Source organism: Hippoglossus stenolepis, chromosome 13 (assembly GCF_022539355.2).
Source record: "Hippoglossus stenolepis isolate QCI-W04-F060 chromosome 13, HSTE1.2, whole genome shotgun sequence".
In the NCBI taxonomy this organism is placed as follows: domain Eukaryota; kingdom Metazoa; phylum Chordata; class Actinopteri; order Pleuronectiformes; family Pleuronectidae; genus Hippoglossus; species Hippoglossus stenolepis.
This window is the reverse complement of record NC_061495.1, coordinates 1,417,427-1,440,225: the sequence shown is the minus strand read 5'-3', so window position 1 is coordinate 1,440,225 and position 22,799 is coordinate 1,417,427. Positions and strand designations below refer to the sequence as shown.

At 44.5% G+C, this 22,799-nt stretch overlaps 3 protein-coding genes across 4 annotated transcripts in view; 2 read left to right on the top strand and 1 right to left on the bottom strand.

The window, feature by feature from the left end:
- The window catches only part of kdm6a (lysine (K)-specific demethylase 6A), a 32,668-nt gene extending 25,507 nt beyond the window's left edge, over positions 1-7,161 (bottom strand). For both annotated transcript variants that reach the window (XM_035174722.2, XM_047342508.1), the window contains exons 1-4: positions 6,664-7,161; positions 6,466-6,529; positions 3,250-3,358; positions 2,884-2,933 (exon numbers count right to left, since the gene is read on the bottom strand). In XM_035174722.2, coding sequence (XP_035030613.2) covers positions 2,884-2,933; positions 3,250-3,358; positions 6,466-6,529; positions 6,664-6,836 — 396 coding nt within the window. In that variant the 5' untranslated portion in view covers positions 6,837-7,161. The remainder of the gene's footprint in view (positions 1-2,883; positions 2,934-3,249; positions 3,359-6,465; positions 6,530-6,663) is intronic.
- A 2,347-nt stretch (positions 7,162-9,508) lies between these two features.
- fundc1 (FUN14 domain containing 1) lies at positions 9,509-12,719 on the top strand. Its single transcript, XM_035174770.2, has 5 exons — positions 9,509-9,579; positions 10,433-10,583; positions 11,365-11,440; positions 11,538-11,666; positions 12,018-12,719. Exons 1-5 carry the CDS (start codon positions 9,561-9,563, stop codon positions 12,093-12,095), a joined length of 453 nt encoding a protein of 150 aa, XP_035030661.1. The 5' UTR covers positions 9,509-9,560; the 3' UTR covers positions 12,096-12,719.
- A 482-nt stretch (positions 12,720-13,201) lies between these two features.
- Positions 13,202-22,799, top strand: part of efhc2 (EF-hand domain (C-terminal) containing 2) — a 23,043-nt gene continuing 13,445 nt past the window's right edge. Inside the window, exons 1-15 of the mRNA XM_047342619.1 lie at positions 13,202-13,243; positions 14,106-14,294; positions 14,439-14,589; positions 14,694-14,917; positions 15,333-15,581; positions 16,244-16,351; positions 16,685-16,823; positions 17,564-17,744; positions 17,846-17,973; positions 18,449-18,645; positions 18,802-18,935; positions 19,041-19,235; positions 19,997-20,089; positions 20,313-20,412; positions 21,065-21,149. Coding sequence (XP_047198575.1) covers positions 13,202-13,243; positions 14,106-14,294; positions 14,439-14,589; positions 14,694-14,917; positions 15,333-15,581; positions 16,244-16,351; positions 16,685-16,823; positions 17,564-17,744; positions 17,846-17,973; positions 18,449-18,645; positions 18,802-18,935; positions 19,041-19,235; positions 19,997-20,089; positions 20,313-20,412; positions 21,065-21,149 — 2,215 coding nt within the window. The remainder of the gene's footprint in view (positions 13,244-14,105; positions 14,295-14,438; positions 14,590-14,693; positions 14,918-15,332; positions 15,582-16,243; positions 16,352-16,684; positions 16,824-17,563; positions 17,745-17,845; positions 17,974-18,448; positions 18,646-18,801; positions 18,936-19,040; positions 19,236-19,996; positions 20,090-20,312; positions 20,413-21,064; positions 21,150-22,799) is intronic.

Here is a 22,799-nt window from a genome sequence, read left to right as displayed (position 1 = left end):
GCAGTGACTGGGAGCTCTCACCCCCCCCTCACGGTGCAGATCTGTAAAACCGAGGAGCCCCGAGCTGTCACATCTGATCACGCTCGAGCTCTTAGCACCTCCGTTTAATGGCCATTCCAAACAGTGAACCATCAAATCAAAGGGGCCTTTTCATCCACACTGACAGCACGGAGAGGGCCGGCTGCACACGGCCGTACAGCTGATTGGACAGTTTAAAACCCAACTAAAGGCAATCCAAACTAATAGTACTGAAATACGGTAACATTCACCGTGTTCGATTACGTTCTCATAAGAACCGCTGGCAGCTGAGCTCGTTGGAAGGACAAACCCCGCGCCTTCAGCTAAGTTAAGCGAAAGTGATGTCATGTTCCAAGCTGGCTAGATATCAGGGGCAAACAAGGCCAACATTTATGGAGCGGCTTAATCAATTCATATATAGCTCATATATACACCATATATAAATATCAGTGTATTAAAAGGACAGCTTTATAGACTACATCAGCTCATGGTTAAGCTCTCCCAGTGGCCAGCACCAAACAGTGGAGCATTTAGCAGATGAGTCCGATATTTCCCTCCGGAGTTCAGAGACCAAACACTTAAATACTGGATGTTACGATCATCAGGTGGAAACAAACACTGCTCGACATGAATGAACATGATGCTCTGCAACCACCTGGCATACAAATAACAAACTGTTAGCTTACAGGTTTGCGACATCAAATTAAAAGGTGGTGATATGTTGATAACTTGTTTCTAAAGCGCCGAGGGGGACAGAACAGTTAACTATTAAGATGTTGCTTTTCTTTTCTTTGTATAACTACTATACTCAGTAGTGCTACTTGTTGAACTTCGTGCTGGAGGTGTAAGATGAGGTGTAAATGCACATCAAGGGCTCATATAGACTGTGTGATAGCATCGCTCACTGAATCCCACACTGTGCAAGATGGGTCTAATAATATCTTTGTGGTAAAAAATCTAGCACAACTCAACCAGCTTTGGTCTGAAAGCTGGCCCGTCAGCGTGGTTAGGCCCACACCTCTGCCAAGGCCCAGCAGTCCCCTGAAGTTCAATCAGGTTGCACCAGATTTCACAGACTACGTTCACACAGCGGGTCCAAGTGGCCAGAATCTGATGTTTATCTCCGCTACGGAACAGATCGGATTGTTTAATGACACAAATCACATGGAATCTGATCGTTTCATATCAGATTGTGGCCATTTTCATCTGCGGTTCTCAAATCAGATAAAGATATGATTTTTTTTAAATGCAACCTCAGTCTGAAAAGAGTACTTGGGGTGACACGTCTGTACGAGCAAAACTCGAGGGGTCGTATCCTAACCGGTCTGAGTTTGAAAGCACATCAAGTTCACATTGGAGTCTGATACTGGCCACATTTTAAAAAGGCTTGCAGCGTGAACGTAGTGATAGATAACAGATATATAAATGTGCCTTATTTTCACATCACAATGCATGAATTATTCTCTGAGAAAATTGTGGAAACTGTTGAAATCTCCCAATAAATCACAAGAAAGAGAAAAAAACATTTCCTGGATCCACACCAAACTGTCAAGGGTTCTTCCCTGACTCACCACATCCTTCCACCCAGTTTGGTGAAAATCTGTTCAGATGTTTTTGGCTGTTTGCAGCCACAAAGAAAAAGGACATCAAATGCAAAATTCTGCAAATTAAATCTAACGTACAACTGCTTCTTTTAGCGACAGCATTATGCTCCGATGTTTGTGTCCCGCAGCATTTCATGCTAGATTCTGAATGGTTTGTTTGGAAGTGTCGGTCGTAACTTCTGTCAGAATGTGGGATTAAAGTCTACATGAACAATCTCTGGGCGTCTCATAATTTAGGATCCCCATTTTGGATCGACAAGGATTTTGAACCGTTCCTCTCACAACTTTCAACACTCGTCTGCAACACCTCAGAATTAGTAAAAGAACGCATGCAGGTCACATTGTTACTCTTCAGTTTAAAAGAGAAAATATTGACCTCGTACAGAACGACACAGCAAAGGTTAGCTTATGAGTGTCGTTTTGAATCATTTGTGTTGCTTGGAGACACCAGCTCGTGTCCAACTGAGGACTCTCACCTCTGGCAGCCAACAATTGATTATTCAACTGTGCTTTTCTAGCAAACTTGTAATCGAGTCCACATCTGATGAGGAAATGCAAAAAATGGAAACTCTGCTTTGACCACAGCCTGACAGATCTTTAACTAACAGACGTCCTTTTGGGCCCATGCAGGCTATTCTGTATTAGCATGTATCACCATTTCACTTGTCATGCATCTCCGTGACCTTACATGCACTGAACTGAAGAGTGCTTCCATGTGTCGTACAGAAATCACATACAGACAGTGTTGTGATGTGTGCAGCACTCTGTCAACACAACAACAGCACATTACTTTACTCCACCCTGCATTGGAGTGGTTTCTATTGTTTGGCTCAATACATACACGAGAACAATGGATTTAAACTATAAGGTTACAGTGGTGAGTTTCAGTTTTAGAGTCTGATCATGTTCACATTCATAATCGCTTAAAAGCACATCAAAAAATTCCAGCAACGTGTCCCAGCAGCAGAAGAAAGAGAAGCAGACTTAAAGCAAAGGGCCTGTGACAAAGTAAGAAATGAATCAGGGAAGATACCAAGTGCTGATTGTTAAATGTCTCTGAAGGATGTTCAATGAAATATTTAACAGAAATTAGTTTTACACCTAAAACTGAGAGACCGAACACGGCCGCCTGTCTTCTGCAGTGACCCAGAACCAAGTGGAGCCAACAGCAGACAACACTAACTACAATTTACAATGTTGGAAAGAACAGAAGTTTCTTAAGTGGAAAGTGTTGCACATGTGTAGTGTTTTGCAAACTCACCTTCCAGTAGTCCGACTGTAAACTGAAGTACCTCTGGTAAGCAGATAATGCTGCGTGAATGAATATTATACAGAAAGGGAGAGACAGAGGGGGGGGATGATTAGAGACAATGCTCAAAACTCAACGTATTCAATTCATCTACACGGTGTCACTGGTAAATAAAGGGACTTTTCAAGACATGGACAAAAAGTGTAATCAGAACAACCCTGTCAGCAGGTCTTAGTGATGTTATATCAAGAATAGAAAGTAAAAACTACAACAACGCAGATTAAATGACTCCTCCAGGTATCAACGGATCCTGAGACACAGATTTCTGAGAAGGACGAACAGTAAGCGGCAGGAGGATTCACACACCGAGACTCTCACCTTTTTGATAATCCTCCAGCAGGAGGTTGAAGTGGCCCAGCTGACAGAAAATGTCAGGGTCCACTTTCCCCTCTGCTTTCAGGATGAGGGCATCATAGCAGCTAACAGCCTGGAAGAGAAAACGATAACAGTGAAGGGTTCGAGCGGAGCGACGCAGCAGCACTGGAGAGTACTGAGCTAAACAGTTTGTACATCCTGTGCATATTACAGAAAAACTCCATGTTACAAAGGGCCGGTCTCATTCCAACTCAACCTTAACGCTGAGGCCGTTAGTTTGTGTTTATTAGAGGTGATGTTCAGATGCCGATGAGCCACCGAGCCAAAGCGTTGTCCGAGCCTTCAGGGGCCGTTTTGCATAGTACCAGCTGTACGCCCAAATATGGAGCTTGTCAGTCAGTATTTAAACAACGGCTAAACAAATTACTCTTGATGGCCGGTGAGGAGGAATGATTAGTGAGTGTGTCTGTGCCTGTGTGTATGCACACGCACACTCATCTGTGCAACAAAGCAATTACGTTGGCTGCAATGTGTCATTACGGAGAAACAATTTAAGCACAGAAAAGGGGGTAATTTGCTCTTTTTATAGAACATCACCTTTAATGTATGCTCATCTTTCTGAGCTTTGCGGACACAAATTTAAAACGGCTACAACTTAAACCTGCTAAAATGGTTTAGTGATGTTTTTGTCACAAGATTGGAAGAAGAGAATCGAAGAAGTGGGTGAAATGAAACTGTGGCAAACAGTTCTGCATGTTTTAACATTACGTTCTTGCAAAAGTCATTCTGAACTTAAGCCAGACTTGTTTTGTAGCATTAAGGTTGTCGTGTTTGTAACATGGCAGGCGATGCATTCATGTAGTTAGTTCTACAGAAGAAGATTAAGATCTCTCTCACACGTGGCACTGTAACATTGCTATGTTCAGTTATCTGGTTGAAGCAGTCAGCAACACTCTAATAAAACACCATATATTTGTGTCTTGTTTTGAGGAAGCAAGTAGCTTCTGATGTCCTGAATCGCACCGCTCTCCATCGAGCAGAGGAACAGTTACACACTTCAAGCATAAGCTGTTCTCAGACACGAACACCAGAGAATGTCCCCACAACGGGGTCCAGAGTTTGTCTTTCACCCATAAACACAGCAGCAGGAGACGTGTTCACGACAACACAGACATGTTGCATTCAGGTGAGCGGAGAGCGGACAGAGGCCGGATGTAACATCCATTGTTCGTTGGTACTCATCACCAAAAAGTGTGATGCTCTACTTCCACATAAGATATTTGTATTCTGGTGTTTACTGTGACTGCTTCGTGTTGTAAACGTCATCGACACCTCTCCTGCTGTTTACTCACAGTCTCATTCGGACATTATCTGGAGTTTTAACGTCTCACTCTGACATTTGAGTTCTCACATGCAGCCCCTGTGGATAATGTCAGGAGATTATACGGAGTTCAGTGCACGTCCCAAAGCAGCTTTGGTTGTGTTGCAAGTGTCCTAACAATGTCACGTCTGTGATAAAACAACTTTTCAGAAAATGTTCTCTGGTTCCCGTCCAAAAAAAATCAGACAAATTTTGCATAATTTTGTGTTGGAGGGCCATTATTCAAATAAGTACATAGAATGAGTACTGTGCTAGTTTGAATTTAAAAAGCTGCTGCCTGTAACTTTGAGAGCTGCTGTGTTGTGTGAAAAGTCTTAACTTAAAGATTCAACATCCAATCAGGATATGATTTAACCTGACCACCTTTACCCCCCTCTTCTCATCTTTGTTCATGTTGACACAAAGAATCACACACACACGTTTCCTAATGTCGACATCAAACACACACATCATACAGTGCAGCTCCGGCCCAGCTCCGGCCCAGCAGAGCCGCCTGCACCAGACACTTCCTCAGGACTGTACCAATGTGACCGTGTGGTTCCAACAGAGCCTCAGACTCGTGTTTAACACGGTGGAGTAGAGGATGTGAAGGAGATGTATCCCACCCCAGGTTCAGGAGACCTTACTGGGTCACGTAGAGGAACTGATATAACCTTTCTGCCTGGTGTGACGGTGTGAGCCTCCCTGTGCTGGACGGGTTCTCACTACAACAACAAACAGGGGCAGTAAGTGGCTGCATGTCTGGGCCTCGTGAGGAAGGAGCCTCCAATGAGACAACATCCACAGATGAACCTCCAGCCACATGTTGAGGAGGCAGGAGCACAGGCAGTAGCCCGGCTCCTGCGGCTGCACCGGGCGGCCGGCTCCTGCGGCTGCACCCCCGGCTCCGGGCTCAATGAGCCATCTTTGTTGTAAACACTGATCGCCTTCTGTCGCCGTATCTTTGTTTTTCCTGCGAACGGTGATTAGCTTAGCCGCCGCTGCTGCTGCTAGTTAGCTAGCAGACGTGTAGCTCGGGTTATGTTCTCCCCTGACCCGCCATCTTGGGGCCGCGTCCAGCAGCCATTATTTCAGGAGCCCTGAATGCACTTTGTGTGTTTGTTTGTCCCCGGACAGCGTCGGCCGAGCGGCCCCGGCTCCGTGTGAGAGAGGGGGGGGGGACCGCTGGACGGTTAGCCGCTACATGCTACCACCGGGGGCTGACGCACGACTCCGTACCGGGGCTGGGACCTCACATCGAACATTTCTGACAACTTGCTGCTTCTCCTCCGAATAAAGTGCATGTCGAGTCTCGCTGACACGTGTGGAAGTCCCACACAAACACACCGAGAGGGGCCGTTCACCCGGAGCCCGGAGCCCCGGCGCTCACTGCCGGTTAGTGCAGCGAATACAACCGGAGCTGGGGCATTAAAGCGGCTTCTACACACGTGTGTGCATCTGTTTATGGAGCCTGAGGATAATAACGTGCACCGACAACAACAGTGGACCCGGTGCTACCGCCTAGCACGGCTCCTCTCCCCCCCAACAGCTGGAGGTGTTAGCGGGGTGGAGATCCACATCACCCGCTGGGGCTGCCGCTGCTCCAGGCCCCGTGCATCCGATAAACACTGCCCACGGGTCGGTTCACTGTGACCGTTGCCCGGTAGTCACTAATAACCCGGGTCCTGAGTGCAGCTGCCCCGGCAGCGAGCCGCGGCTCCAGCCTCGAACTGCGGTTCTATCCGGGCTTGTGTGTGTGTCTGCAGCCGGGCAGCCCGGGTGTGCAGCCCCGGGCCAGGTCCTCGCTGGTGAGGGCAGATCGCGGAGGAGCGGGGGACTGGAGCCACACTGGGACTTACCTTTAACAGCAAGGCCTTCGTTCTGGCGCCATCTTCTTGAAGCCCGTGAAATCCAAACAGTGAACTGCAAGCAGAGGACAGACAACACAGGCTCCGTGTTACTCGGGGACATTCGCTGTTTGCAAACTGCTACAGACGCGCCGGGGAAACGGCAGAAAAGCAGCGGGCGAGGAGCGTCCCCACCGCGGCGGCTCTCACCTGTCCACCCCGGCCAGGCTCCGCTTCTCCGGCGCTGTTAGCTTCGGAAAGTCCTCTTCGATTTCGGTCGCTTTTCCCGACGCCATTTTCTCCTCGTCATTACCAGCAACGCCGAGACTCCGGGCAGCGGCGGAGGCGGCGGCGGCGGGCGGCGACACTCCGCACGACTTCATGGGGGCGCGGCGGGAGGGTCGACGGGCACCGAGCAGCTCCGGGGGATCGCGATGAGACGGGGACGGGTCGCGCACCTTTCCAGGACTCGAACGGGGCGTAGCGCGATTCTTGCCAAATCCTCAAGGAAACGATCCCTTCAAAGCCGCGTCCGCAGCCGTCATCGCGGGTGGAAACACGGCGGCTCCTGCACCGACAGCGGCCGCATGAAGCTGCGGAGGCGCGCGGGTCCGGGGGTCGCGGCTATTTCATTAAATCTCAAACTTCGACCTGCGGCTCAAACTTGTTGTAATTGTGTCACACAGGCAGACGCACGCCGCCGCCGTCGACACGCCCTCCGCCGGAGCCCGGCCAATCGGCGGCCGGGCTCCGGCGTCACGTGAGCGTCTCCGGTTGATGTGTCGCGCGCACGCGGGTGAGCGCGCGCACGCACACAATCAGAGAGGGGCCCCCGCCCCGAGGCCCGCGATTGGACGCTGGCGCTGTATTATGATTACGTAACTGTGTTTCGAGGAAGCCCATTGGTCAGGAGAGCTGTCGTGTAAGTCGGTGGGTGGGGGTGGGGGGCGGCTGTCAACGGTGTTTGTTGCAACGTTGCACAAATTCAGTAGTTTTTATTATAAAGATCAATAAATAGATAAATAGATAAATAGATAAATAGATAAATAGATAGTGAGAGCGAGAGAGATAGATAGAGAGATATATATGGATAGATTGGTAGATAGATAAATAGATAAATAGATGAATAGATAGTGAGAGAGATATATGTATAGATAAATAGATAAATATATGTAGATAGAGAGAGATAGATGGATAGAGATAGATACATGGATAGATTGATAGATAGATAAATAGATAGCTAGACAGATTAATAGAGAGAGAGAGAGATACAGTAGACATATAGACAGATAGATAGATAGAGAGATAGATGGATGGATAGAGAGATAGATAGATGGATGGATGGAGAGAGAGAGATATGGATGGATAGAGAGATCGAGAAATGGAGAGATGGAGGGAGGGATGGATAGACCACAGACAGATAGAGAGATAGTCCCAAAAGTCCCTTCCATCAACCTGTGTGCTGTCCCCTCTGCTGCTGCCTCCAGGGCTGAGACCAATTAAGAGTTGATCAGCATCATGAGCCACACCTTGGTCCAGTGATCTCACCTGAACACAGGCACCAGTCACATCCCCTCACTCCACTACACTCTACATGATGGGAGTTTGGTTTCACAGCATTTCCATGATTGTGTTTTATCTGTTTTCAATGCGTTTCTGCACCACATGAGTCGACTGCACATCACCCAGCACTTTGTGAAGCAGCCAGAAAGGTAGACTCTGCCAAATGTTTGGTTTTTATTGTTTTACTTTTTACCTCCACCAAGGAGGTTATGTTTTCACCCCTGTCTGTCTGTTGGTTGGTTTTCAAGCAGGATAACACAAAAATAACTGAACTGATTTTGTGAAGGAGTGGGACTTGGTCCAAGGTAGAAGTGTTGATGCAGATCCATTTTTATCTTTCACTGTCTTTAACACTGTGAGATAGGACATATTCATTGACATGTCATAGAACAATAAATTAATCTTAAAAAAAAAGGTAATTAAGTGCAGATCTAAATAATTCTGGATCTGGTGAACGTAAATGTGGGTTCATAAAACGCCTTGGTGGAGGTATGAGCTCTACTGAGTGCTGCTCTAGATATAAGCTGTGAACATATGTCATACAAAAACTACCTTATAAGCCCCCTCCATATAGCAGCCAAATATTCCAAATATATAGATATTGACCTGATGTAAACTCACTGTAACTTGTATCTATGTTCTGTATAATGTCTCAGTGACTCTTATAATGAAATTACTTAGTTTATTTTAATATATCAATATATAGGATTTAACACTACACTCAATCCTAACTGTGGACACATTGGTATAGTTATCTTTATGTTTGAGCTTTTTAATATTCATATGTATTTGTCTTCTCTCTTTGACTTTTGTATGTATTTTAATCTATGTTGTGCTGTATTATATCTGGACCCTGACTCTGAATAATAAAATGTCGTCACCACAGTATTGATGTTTATACTTGCTCCAAATTGTTCTTGTAACTGAATGCAAACATATTGAAATTATTATTACAATTATCAGTAATCAATAGTTGAAGTAGTATTGTTATTATTATAGTATGTATATAATGGTGTGTTCCTGTCCGTGGCTCTTTCTCTCTTCACCGTCTGGCCCTCATTAATATCATAGTGAGTATTGTAATTATTATTTTAGTGTGTATTATTATTATTATTATTATTATTATTATTATTATTATTATAGTGTGTTCCTCTGTCTTTCTCTCTTACCGTCATTATTATTATTATAGTGTCTTATAATTATAGTGTGTATTATTATTATTATTATTATTACTATTATAGTCTGTCCCTCTGTCTTTCTCTCTTACGTCATTATTATTATTATAGTGTGTATTATTATTATTATTATTATTATTATTATAGTATTAATATTTCAGTGTATTATTATTATTGTTATTATTATTATAGTCTGTCCCTCTGTGTCTCTTTCTCTCTCCCCGTCATGATTATTATAGTGTATTATTATAGTGTATTATCCTTATTATTATTGTTATTATCATCATTAAAGTGTGTCCCTCTCTCCGTCCTGATTATGTAAGTGACGCACATGAAGGCAGCTGAGGACAGAGCCGCTCTCTCTCCAAAATGGCGACTCGTGACAAGGGTAAGCAGCATCGTTAGCATCAGTAGCATCTTTAGCTGGAGCCTGTAAACCGAAGCTCTCTGGGTCTCTGCTGGACTCAGTGTCCACTGGACATCAGGGACACATCCGACTGTTTGTCCACTTGTGTCCGACACGTGCTGATCATCAAAACTCTGCAGACGTAGCGTGTGTTGCTAACTTCTCAACTTTAGCTTAGCTGGTATCTTCATGCTAACTTCTTGCTGGGCCTAAGAACTTTGATAAGTTGCGACCACAGGGAGGAACCGTTAGCTGCTTCTGAAAAGGAAGCTAACCATAACTTAGACTGAACCAGGTTATCATTAACTAATACTGAGTGTTTCTTAGTTATCTGCTCGAGTGTTTCTATAAGTTATCATTAGCTGCTTCTGTAAAGGAAGCTAACGATAACATAGTTAGACTGACCCAGGTTATCAATAATCAATACTGTGTTTCTATAAGTTATCGTTCGCTTCCATTACAGAAGCAGCTAACGATAACTAATAGAAACATGAGACTGACTCAGGTTATTAATACTGAGTGTTTCTATAAGTTATCATTAGCTGCTTATGAAATGGAAGCTAACCATAACTTAGTTAGACTGACCCAGGTTATCATTAATCAATACTGAGTGTTTCTATAAGTTATCGTTAGCTGCTTATGAAAAGGAAGCTAACGATAACCTATAGAAACATGAGACTGACTCAGGTTATTAATACTGAATGTTTCTATAAGTCATCGTTAGCTTCCATTACAGCAGCAGCTGTGGTGATGCTGCCTTCACGGACAGTCTGTGCTGCGGAGCATCTCATCGGCTCTGTTGTTTTCTGATTTGTTTTTCTCGTCTGAACTAAAGTGGAGGAGGAGATTTACGACAAGGTCGTGGACCTGACGGAATACGCCAAGAGACAGAGATGGTGGAACCGCCTGTTTGGGAAGAACTCGGGGCCCCTGGCAGAGAAGTACTCTGTGGCCACACAGATCGCCATCGGGGGAGTGAGTGGATGGTAAATATCCTGCAGTGAGGAGCACGGTGCTGCCTTCAGGGGCCTTCATGTACTCTGCCACTGTTTACTGTTCACCTTTCTAAAGGTACCATGCTCGTTGTGCCACCTTTAGCCGTACAGCCTAGTTTGTATCTGCACTACTCAGCAGATATTTAAATAACAGACGCACCAAAACACAAATGACCAGTAACAGCGATGTTGAGACGAAGCTTATCCTGCTGATAAATATGTAAATCAGGTCTGTGGGCCTCACCTCAGACGAAGCTAGAAAAAGCTGCCTTCTCCTCCCACCTAACTATTTATCTGCTTAGGTTCATTCAGTTCTTAGAAGTCTGTCGTTATGTTGTTTGATCCCATAAATGCCCAACAATTTAGGAAAGGTTGTCTATTATTACAGTTTGCTGTCACTTCAGGCAGCAGGTTCTTAAAAGCTCTGTTCTTTACTAGTTTCTGACTAATAAGTTGTAAAAACTGCACAGTTCTCTGTTAAGTCTCTGAAGCTGCTGTCAGAAATGCACTGAACATTCTCCAGAGGGGCTGAAGGTGAGAAGCCTCCGGACTTTCTCTGGAGATTTCTGCTGCTACATTATATAATTGTGCAGTTGGATATCACACCAAACAGTTTTACATTGTTTTGATTGATGCCTTTTGTATTTTCTGTAATATACTTCACATTTTCTGTAAAGCATATGTACAAACACACATAATTTTTCATTTTAAAAGCAGTTGAAGTCATTTATGTTGGATTAACCTTCATGCACAGTCTCTTTATTTAATTCAGGTGTGCAGGATATCTCTTCCAGAAAGTGGGCAAAGTGGCAGCAACAGCTGTGGGGGGAGGTCTTCTGCTGCTGCAGGTATTCTTGAATAAAAAGATCGGATTCAAACCATTCAACAGAAGGAAAATCATTTTGAGTATCATCCATTTTTTTATTTCTCTGACTCTTTCTCTAGATAGCAAACAATACTGGATACATCCAAGTGGACTGGAAGAGAGTAGAGAAGGATGTGAACACAGCTAAGAAACAGTTAAAGAAGGGCACCAAACACGCGGGTCCAGAGCTGAACACGTTTGTAGACAAGGTGAGAACCCAAAGTTGCATGTGTTGCTTTGTTTAGATTTTCAAACACTTGTTTTCTGTGATTAAACCGTTTTAAAACTTCAACATGCAGCTCAATGACTGCACATTTTCTTCAAACAAATTATGACAAATGCAAAGACGCTGGACTTTAAGCCACACGGGACTTATTTCCCATTCACCTTGAAGTTTTATATCTTAAATGAATCTGCACCATTATGCTATGCAACCACGTACTGTCACCTTGAAAGCTTTTACCTTTTTACATACATTTCTGGAGAATCAGGAAATAAATGCTTTTTGAATGAGAGTTATCGATCTGGCATTAAACCGAGACGTGTTTTCTTTTCTTCAGTCCACAGAGTTTGTGAAGAAGAACATTGTGGTCACCAGTGGTTTCATCGGAGGGTTCCTGCTCGGCATGGCGTCTTAGGGCCAAAGAACAAGCATCTCCATATCTTTGATGTCATGATGGACTGTAGGGGGAAAGAATAAATCATTGCTGGATGGGTTTAAGTGTTTTCGATAGCAAGCAACCGCTGTCAGATTTAGCTTGTAGCTACTTGTTCCTACATAAGCTGCACATTATTTCCTCTATTCTCATACTCGACCCTTCACGTGACAAGTCGATGGGATGTGAGACGTCTTCATTACACCTGAATAACTATCGTAAAATCCTCTGCTTTCCAGGCCAAATAATGAGAAATATGCAAAATGAATTTTAGAAAATGTTATTTATTTATTGTTATCAAAATGACATTTCACCAGCAGTAAGACTGCACTGTAATGCTGTTATCATGCACAGTGGCAGACGGTGCCCGTAACAATCAATGCAAAGCTCTTATATTTTTCAATTCCTTCATAATCAATCCACTTCAGCCATAAAACTGAACTTTATTCTTAAGTGCTGATAGATTGTGGGGATTGTTATGCCTCCCCTGCATCTCTTATTTTTTTTTATGTATTTTGTTCAGCTATAAATGTGTTTTCTGTATCGAAGGCTGCGGTTTGTCTCCTGTGTACGTTTGAACACGTTAAAAATAAAACGTTAAACTCAGTTTAATTGTTTCATCTTTTATTTTATGAATGTGTGTGTGTGTATATGTAATGCTACAAACATGTATTTACTTATGACCTGCAGTGTTGCACATCCTTAAAGGAAATTTGTTTTACTTATATTTGATGTGTTTCTTTGTATAAATTTAAAAACATGTTACTTCAGTTTTACAAGTTGGGTTAGGGGGTTTCTGGTTTTCTTTGGATGTTTCTAGCTTTTTTGTGTATATTATTATTTGAATAACTGACGGCACCAGGCAGAGATGAGAGAACTAAGAATTTCATTGCATTGATAACTTATTTCTGCCTATGACAATAAAGCCTTTGAACTTTTAAACCTTTTAACATGTTCCCCTTTGAACCTTTAGAGCAGAGGTCAAAGAGCAGCAGCTTTAATAAAGTTAAAGCCATTGAAAACGCCACTAATGTACAAGAAGAAAGTTTCATACAGAAAACAACCGACTGGTTTTCAACTGCACCGACATGTCTTTACCGTTTCTACCTGGAACCTCCAACAATAAACAGGTAACTTATCTAATGTTTCATTTATTTCTCTAACTTCAGTTTAAGCCTCGGTTCAGAGCAAGCTAAGCTAACGTCCCAGATTCCAACGGCTGTAATTAGCTTAGCTCTCGTTTTCAACGGGCTGAAAACAGATGATAGACATTCTTCTATTAAAACACTTGTTCTTTGTCTCTAGATGAGAGAAAGTTTCCCAAAACCTTCAAAGTTAGTTAATAAAAGCTAATGTACGTACTTCTGTACAGGCTAATATCACGTGATTCCATGTTCATTGTTTTTGACAAGTGGCAGCGTTTTTGACTTGTTTGCACAAAATACAATTATTACTTAAGGTGATTTGTTCTCTTAGGAACTTTAACCCTGAGTTTAGCCAGAAGATGAAATACTTTGTTCTGTATTTGTCCTTTGTAATGTCAGAGCATAATGAGATTATATGTGTTGAAAGTAAACAGGACCTTGATAAGAAATGAAACCAGATATAAAAGAATACACTTTATTTAAAACAAGTTCTGTTTAACTTAATAAGAGTTTACAAAGTGCGTTGACAGCAAAACAAAAGGCAAATACAAGAGAAATAACAATCAGCAGGAAGCAAAGTGACAGAAAGGCCAGATATCAACATTGAGGAAAAATCACCATTAAAAACCAGAGGGACAGACAACGTCAATATTAATAGTTTTTATTATTTCTCCTAAATGTTGATTGGGAAGCTGTCAAGATGTTTATTAAAAGTAAAGAGAGATGATGAACGATTAAGAGTTTGACCTCAAGTCATTTCTTCGGGCTTTGACGCATTATTTTAGATATTATGATTGTTCACGTTAGACTATAGTCTTTGAGATGGGTTCTTCCTCCTGTTCCACAGCTGGGGAAGAAGCGATTCCACAAGTCCCAGCATTTTGACTATACAAATGGACTCCCGATGATGGTGGGATACGAGAAGCCAGGCATCGGAGGAGAGCTGTTGATCGGCCAGAAGTTTAAACCCAATTGGTCGGGCTACCCCAGTAGAGAAGGCAATGATCTGGCATCATGGGTGGCCTTCGACAAACAGGTGAGGTGTCTGGAAATGGATCAGTTTAATCAAATTCCAGAATGTTGCTGTTATCAAAGATCTTTACAAAGTGATATTCAGCTAAAATGTGAAAATCCATGGTTTGCTTACTGTCTTTTGCATTACGCTGCTCTGTGTCCCCAGGTCCTGTGTTTTGAAGCGTACTTTGAAGAGGCTGTGCATGGGGTGCAGGGTGAGATGAACAAAGTCAGAGAGTGTAAGATCTACTTCTACCTGGAGGATGACACCATGCAGGTTGTGGAGCCAAACCTGAAGTACACCGCCTTGCCTCAAGGTGAGACTTGATAATCTGTTTGTGATGTCAACTGGCTGAAGGTCCATCACCCAACGATGAGCACTCCACTTTCTGTAACTCTTCGGCTCTGTTCTTTGTGGCAGGAATTTTTATTGGTCGTCAACGTGTGCCGCTGCCCCCCCCAGACGACGACCAGTTCTACAGCGCTTTCCACTTCAACATCAACCAACAGATGGTGCTCTTCTCCCGCACGTTCACCGTGACCAGCTGTGACTCTTTCACCAGGAACTTTCTCTCCAAACTTGGGGTGATTCTGAATGAACCTGCGACTGTGCCTGAGGACCCCTACAGCAAACTGCGGGAGCAGGTACACTGTCAATCAATCAAGCAATCAATCAATCAATCAAACACTATACGACTGCTATGATAATCACTTTATATGTGAAATGAGCTGTTTCACTTTTTTGATCAGGGGTAAAACTCAGACTTTCACCGAATTTTATTATCTTTTTCAAGTAAGAGTTAAATAATTTAGTCGATAAACATTATTAATGTATATATTTATATAATATTTATGTTTTATATACAACATACAAAAGAGCTGCTGTCAGTTTTGGATCAAGTAATCATGAACTCAGTTTAACACGGCTTCCCTGCTGATGACACTGAAATACAAAGCACTGAAACATCCCCTTGAAGAAATAATTTCCATAAACTAAACATTTAAAACCTCCTATGTGTGAAAGTATTGATATTAATATAGATTTCTTCTCTTTTCCCAGATTGAGACGATGAATCCCTACCGGCCTTTAGAGAGGCATGACACACTGAAGCAGTTCCTGGACTACGACCGCCAAGTCCTGCGCTTCCGCTGCTTCTGGGACGACACTGAGAGCATGTTCGGAGACACACAGGACTTCACCCTGCACTACTTCCTGTCTGACGACACCATCGAGATCCTGGGGGTTCCCGTCCCGAACTCTGGCAGAGATAACACGCCCAAGTTCCTGCGTCGCTGCAAGCTCCCCAAGGTGAGGCCCCTTGAGCAGCGGGAAAAGTTAGATATTTGACTTCAGGAGGGGAAGGAATAAAAAACACACATCAAAATACACTTCAGAGACAGTCACAGCATTGTATAACTTCTCAGAGGTGATGGGACATTTAAGGAAAGTAGCAGAATGTGCTTCACAGCTTGACTAATATATTTTTACATTATTTAAAATGTGTAGATGATGATTATTCCAAACCTTGCATTGCCTCTTTCTGGTTGGCTGGTTTCGTTTCATCTCTGTCTCACCGAGCCTTCATTCACTCTGACAGGGCGGCTGCAGCTCCCAGTCTCCCTCAAGCCGTTTGGCTTTCTCCTCCAGTTACTGACTGAAGCCTAATGCATGTTGAAAGACAGCCAGGCTCGATCGTGTGTGTGTGTGTGTGTGTGTGTCGTGTGTGTGTGTGTGTGTGTGCGTGTGTTTTCAGTCCAGTAGTTTTGTTTGTTCTGATGCCTTTTATTAAATGTCAGCCCTAAAGTTTAACTACAATCCACCATCCAGTGGGAAATCACCACGGCGTTAATGGCACATCACTTCTTTGTCTCTCTGCATCTGTGTTTTCATACAGACTGGTACATGAAATATAATCGTTCTGTGTGTCAGCCTCTTCCTTCACCTGCCTGTGTTGTTCTCTCTCTGTGCAGCACGGTCCGGCCCACATGAAGCTGCCTGGACACGTCACCGACCGCACGATGCTCAATGTCATTGACTCCAAGAGTCGAGGACAGCGCTTCATCCTGGACAGCACCAAAGTACGTCACAAAGTGCAGGACAACAGGGACACAAAACAGGACAATGAAACGCTATTTAAATCAATAAATCAACGTCCAACACCGTGTGCAGGAACTGAAACTGGGCTGTCATGTAGATCTAATGCTGGAAGTAAATCCCTGCAAACAAAGTTATGTGGATGATGTTAGGAAAACATCTGTACCACCATGTTTTTGGAACGAGGTGGTTTGCATGTCTTACAGTGAGGTGTTAAAATGTCTCTGTTGTCCTTCACTGATGCTTCCTCCTTCCTCTTCCTCTTCCTCCTCCTCCTCCTCCTCCTCTTCCTCCTCCTCTTCCTCCTCCTCTGTCAGGCCGGAGCCTTCCATGAGGAGTTCTATAAGGACATTGATCTGACTGTAGGTGGGGAGGTGAATGTGTTTGGAAGGAGATTCCTCCTCATTGACTGTGACGACTTCACCAAATACTACTACCGCTCCAAATACGGCATCGGTAACCATGACAATATTACTTCAAAATATATGTACTGTTTCTTGAACACATCCCTTCCCAGGTGCATTATGTTGTTGTGTAAACTAAATGATTGATACAAATACATAGACTGATTTACAGCCATGATTTTACTACTGATGATTTGCATATTCACACTAATTTATCTTTTTCCTTGCAGCAGTTTGACATTTCCTTCAGTCACATGTTATATCCTCAGTCATCTGTTGCTTAACCGTGCATTACTCTCATCTGAACACTTGGGGGCAGTAAGAGCAAGCATCAGCAGGAGCTATCGAGTTCAAGCAAAACTAATTTGGTTCCAAATTTCTTTGTTCAGAGGAAATGACCTGAGTGAAGGTTCTCAGGGGTTTGTCTAATGTTCTGGTTGAATACACTGGGAACGATATCCTAGTCCAGCACCTGGGTCCCCCTGACGTAACACAATCAGAACCTCCAGTACTGTTGGTTCTTAACACTTCCACAGTGCACCCCCTCCTCGGCAGGTCCTGGATGCGTCTGCCACCCTGGGCAGGTTTAGGGTCTCGCAGCATTGGTCACAGTGGTGATGGAGGGTCCTGTCTAACTCTGAGCAGCCAGAGGTCAGCTCAGGGTCACAGATCTGGGCGGCTGTGCCCCTCGTGGATGGATTGCCTGCTGCCCCCTGATCGTTTCAGCTCTCCCCCCGAGTTCCTTTCTTCTTTTAAGTGTTTTGTCTTGTCTTTCTCCTCTCCTCCTCTCAGAGGACGTCCCCCCGATCCAGCCCAGAGCTCCCCCGGCCCCCAAACCCCCGAGGCTGATGCCCCCTTACAACGGCTTTGGCTCGGAGGAGGACTCGCTAAGCTTCTGCCGGGGCCTGCTGCCCAAGCCCCCGCAGAAAGATTTTCAAAAGTTTATGCAGAAAGACAGGTTGGACGAGTTGTTGTTCACAGTGAAATTACACACTGAAATCATTTTGCCTGCGTCTGTTTGGGTTTGACCTTGATCCCTATTTTCCGACTTCCCACTAAATGTGTCCTGAACAGCAAGGTGCTGACATTCCACGCCAAGATCGTGACCAGCGATCCCGTTGACAGCGAGAGGCTGTTCATCATCGCCTTCTTCCTCATCGACGACTCCATCAATGTGTACGAGCCCCAACAGAGGAACTCAGGTAAACAACATCCCATAAAAAAGAAAATCAGGGCATAATTAGAGGACGGATATTTATGAGTGAGTGGAAACTTGGTGTAAGAATCTGGATCTAGTGAATTTAATTCTGTTTTCAGGCTGTTAAACCTTGGTGCAGGCACGTGGCTCTCCAGATGACATTCTAGTTTTTAATATATTTTATAGTGTTTGATAAATAGTAGTTCACACTTTCAGAGAGTTTTCAGTGAGGCACCAAAATGAGATGTCCAACAATTTGAAAGGAAGAACAGTAAAAGTGGGTTTGGTTAAAAGTTTAAATCAAAATTACCAACAGATATTACCAGTAAACACAGATTTTAAATGTGGACCAGGGAGAATGTTTTGTGAGGAGAGGGAGGAGCTCCCACTCTCTGACCCTCGCCTCTCGCCCTCTCTCCCGCCTCTCGCCTCCTCTGACCCTCGCCCCTCTCGCCCCTCTCGCCCCCCCCGTGCACCAGGCGTCCTCGGCGGCAGGTTCCTGGAGCGTGTTCGTGTGAAGAAGCCCGGCCAGGAGCTGTTTCAGAGCGAGCCTCCTCAGTACTTTGAGGCTCAGGACCTGTACGTGGGAGCGAGCGTCTGCATCAACAACCAGAACTTTCGGCTTCTTGATGCTGACGAATACACCTTCAGCTACATGGAGCAGCACCCTGAGGAGGTTGGTAGTTAACTGACGTTTGTTTCCTGTAGTTTTCCAAGGGGACAGTTTACCAGTTCTAACCTCCCAACCATCACATGTTTGCTGTGATTGCTGTGATTGCAGTTCTCTCTACATGTGATTAATTCAGTGCATGTTTGTGTGCAATGTCTAAAGTTCCCTAAAGCCAACGTGGGAAACATCCTCAGTAAACTACGATCGTATCCGGAGGAGAAACTGAGTGAGATGAGGATGCTTCTGACTCTCGGTGACCCCGGGAACACCGGCTTCGTCTCCTATGAGTCGCTCAGGTACACAAACAGCACAAATACGTATCTACTGATGCTGGCCTTAAATGTAGGACTATAATATCAGTATATATATTATATTGGTACTCTAATGTCTGTCCCCCGCAGTGGCCTGCTGGTGAAGCTGGACTGTGATCTGTCAGAGCATGAGATGCTGGTGCTGGGCCGAACCTTCTGCGTGCACGAGCAGCCCGAGGCGGACGGGCGTCTGATGCTGGCCGTGATCCAGGACCTCCTCAGAAAGAAGAACTTTGATGCATTCTCCGAAATGACCACTTCCCTCGTGTACCGTGACCGACAAAAGTAGGCGACACACACACACACACTCGTATATAAACACACAAAAACACACACGCAGCGACAGCATCACAACAAGACATCAATCGTGCCGCCAGTGGCCCCTCGGAGCAGCGATTCGTTCCAGCAGAGTGAGAGTGAAGCATTAGAACCAGATGAAGCCCACAGACCTGTAGGTCTACCTCTGTCTCCAGTGTTTGCAGACCTGATGTTTCACTAAATTGAAATGTTTGATGTGTGTACACAGCGTTTGACCGCCCTGTCTTATGTAGTAGACCTTTGAAATGGTTTGATACAGATGAGCTGACTTGTGTGGTTGTTATTCTGTGTTGACGGGTGAAACCCTCAGTTAACATCAGATTGCTCATCAACATCCCTGTAAGGACGATGTCAGGAATGATTCCCTGGATCGTCCTGCATCTCTGTGAAAACCCACCGAGGTCTTAGAGGATTCTTCTGGATATTAGAGTGGAGCCTTTTTATCTCTGCTCATGCAACTGTCATTACATTTCCCTTCATCTCGTGTTTAACTTGTCAGCTCTGATTCACGAGAACCTGCTCAGTGTTTGTGAAGTTATAAAAATATCCTTGAGTGTGGATTATTCTCAGTTTACAGTAGATTCCAGCCTCTAGGGAGCATTTGAGCCTTATTAAAATAACTCACTACAGAGAGACCGGCAGTCTGACACAGATCCAAACCACTTCCTGTCCATCATCTTTTTATCTTACGTTGGATACTCGTGTCTCTGCTTTCTCTGTGTCTCCAGAACCGGCCGACTCTCCACCAAAGAGACGAGGAGCATCTGTAAGGGATCCAGACTTCCTCTGCCGGAGAGCCTGCTCGGTGGTCTGCTCAGCCAGTAAGAGCTCACTAATCACCCTGCACTTCGGCGTAGAGCAGTTCAAGGCTCCTCTGCATTTTCAGAATCGGTTTGATTGATTTGTTTTCACTTGATTGTGAATTATGGCCCAGTTCTTTGTCCAGAAATGATTCTTGGCTTGGTTGAAAAAAGAAATCTCTGTAAAAGCATTTGGCCGGACTCGTGCGTACCTGTTTCTAATTTGGACGCTTGTTTGCTGCAGCTTTGCAGACGGAGATGAGATCGACTACCTCGCCTTCATGTCCGGGATCAACTGGGTAGAGAACCCGGCCCCCCCCGTGGTGCCTGACGACACCTTGAAGGTTTGTAGAGGAGAGGGAATCAGAGAAGAGTGTGTGTGTGTGTGTGTGTGTGTGTGTGTGTGTGTGTGTGTGTGTGTGTGTGTGTGTGTGTGTGTGTCCAGACTTTTAAACAGTTGTAATTGAAAATCAATCCGCCCTCTTCCTCTACCCGTGATGAGTCTGTCTCATTGAGCCAAAAGCAGATTGAAATGAGTGGGAAGGAATGGTCTAATAGACGAGACAGGAAATGACTGGAGAGACACACACACAAACCTTTGTCTTGCAGAGGACACTTGTCTCTGTTACCTCAAAATGAGTGCGTGTACTTGGGCTTTCTAACACAGAGCATGTTTCCATCACTGCTCATCGGAGCCACAGCAGATAAACCCTGTGCTGCCTCAGAGGTGGAGACACACAAAGAGAGAAGCTGCTTCCATCTTCTCTCTTTGTGTTCGTGTGTCTCTCCTGTGTGAAGCTGAATTAACATGTCACATCTAAACAGAACCAGGTGAGAGGGGGAGATATACAACATGGCAAGACAACAGAGACCGCCTGCCTGAGTGTGTGTGTCTGTGTGTGTCTGCGTGTGTGTGTTTGCGTGTGTGTGTTTGCGTGTGCGTGCCAATGAGTGCAGTTCTTACTCAATTCTGTTTCCCTCTGACATGGATTCCAGCTGCTCTTCATCTCGTCGGGTTCTGGAACCAAACTAGTGGCTCAGTCTCGGATCAGGTTCCCGTCTCTTCTCCAACATCTCACAGGTAACACACACCGTCTTTCTGTCTGTCTGTCTGTCTTTCTGTCTTTCTGTCTGTCTTTCTGTCTGTCTTTCTGTCTGTCTGTCTTTCTGTCTTTCTGTCTGTCTGTCTGTCTGTCTTTCTGTCTTTCTTTCTGTCTTGGAACTGCTTCCCACTTGAAATAAGCAGCTAAATTACTTATATTATATTTATTATATTGTTAGTGTATGTTGTTGTTTTTCTGTGTAAAGCCAATTCTCAGTTTAGAGAAACAACAAGTTTAAAATGATAAAAACAAAAAACATAAACTGTAAATGAATATGGACGACACGTCTCCACTTCCTCTCACTGTAATGAAATAAACATCTGTTAGATATGAACTCTGACATCTTGTGTTTCTGACTTGATTTGAATGATTGACAGCTCCCATCGAGACACATGCTCGACCAATCACGAGCCAGTGTCATCTGTCAATCAAGATGTTAACTAATTCAAACCAAACTGATCAGACGACCTGAAATGACAGAACCCATCTTTGATTTAACATGTACTAATCTTTTGGGTTAGGGGTTTATCACCTGGACCGCAGCCAGCCACCAGGGGGCGATGGAGGTGTTTTGGCTTCACCTTTGGGGACCTGTCATGTCGTCCATCTTTATTTAAAGTCTACGAGTTAAACCAAAAAGGAAACTAACCTAATGAAGTTGAGTCGTGACCTGTTTCTCTCTCCTCCAGTTTGACGGCTCCAGCAGCAGCCGCCTCGACGTAGATCCACGACGGGATCTTCTTAACGCACTCGTTCCTGAATTAAAGAGCTCTGAGCTTCAGCTAACCAGCATGTGTGTTTCATTAGGTGTGGAGAGGGAGACGTGTAAAACTACGGGGGGGGGGTGAGACGATATGTGCAAGATTTGAAAGGTTATTTTCCTGTGTGTGAATAATTTGGCAGTTATAGACTGTTCAAGTGTGAACGAACACGACCCAGAACAATGGAGGGTTCAGGGGGAAACACAGGTGCTCATGTGCTTCACAGTAAAAACACACACAGCCTCACAGCAGAACTATATCTCAGCTCACACACGTCACGGTTACAGGACAATACGCTGCATCCTCCCAGACTGTTCCATGTTGTCATGAGTGGTGTGCGCTTCATGGTGACTGAGCGCCGGCGAACAACAAGACGTGGTCATTGACGCAGTCCGCTCACCGCTGAGCGAACCATAGATGGGCTGTGAAACGGGTCCAGGCCACAAAGACCTCACATCACTGAATAGACTTGTTTTATGTCCTTTTTGTTTTCTATTCTTACTCTTCAGCACCTGTCTGAGATCCTCGGGGCTTAGAGCAGCACCACCGGCTTATTGTTCATGATAGTTATTTATTCTCTTATATATTAAACATACAGACGCGAATATCAGGAGTGAACTCCTCAGAGGTTTAAACTACCAGGAACGACGGCCTTTATATATACATATATATATGTGTGTGTGTCTGTGTGTGTGTCGTGTGTGTGTGTGTGTGTGTACGTGTGTGAGTGTACGTGGGTCAGAGTTAAGACTATAAAAAGGCACAGGTTGTTCAGGTTGAGGCGCCACTGAAATCAGAGCCTGCGTTGCAAATTCTAGTAAGGGGATAAGTCAAACATTAGGTAATCAACCACCCAATCCCCCTCTG

What these genes read in the sequence shown, in the direction of transcription:
- fundc1 (XM_035174770.2), top strand. An exon ending in GAGGTCTTCTGCTGCTGCAG is followed by an intron (nt 11,441 to 11,537) that starts GTATTCTTGAAT and finishes CTCTTTCTCTAG; the next exon opens with ATAGCAAACAATACTGGATA. An exon ending in TGAACACGTTTGTAGACAAG is followed by an intron (nt 11,667 to 12,017) that starts GTGAGAACCCAA and finishes TCTTTTCTTCAG; the next exon opens with TCCACAGAGTTTGTGAAGAA.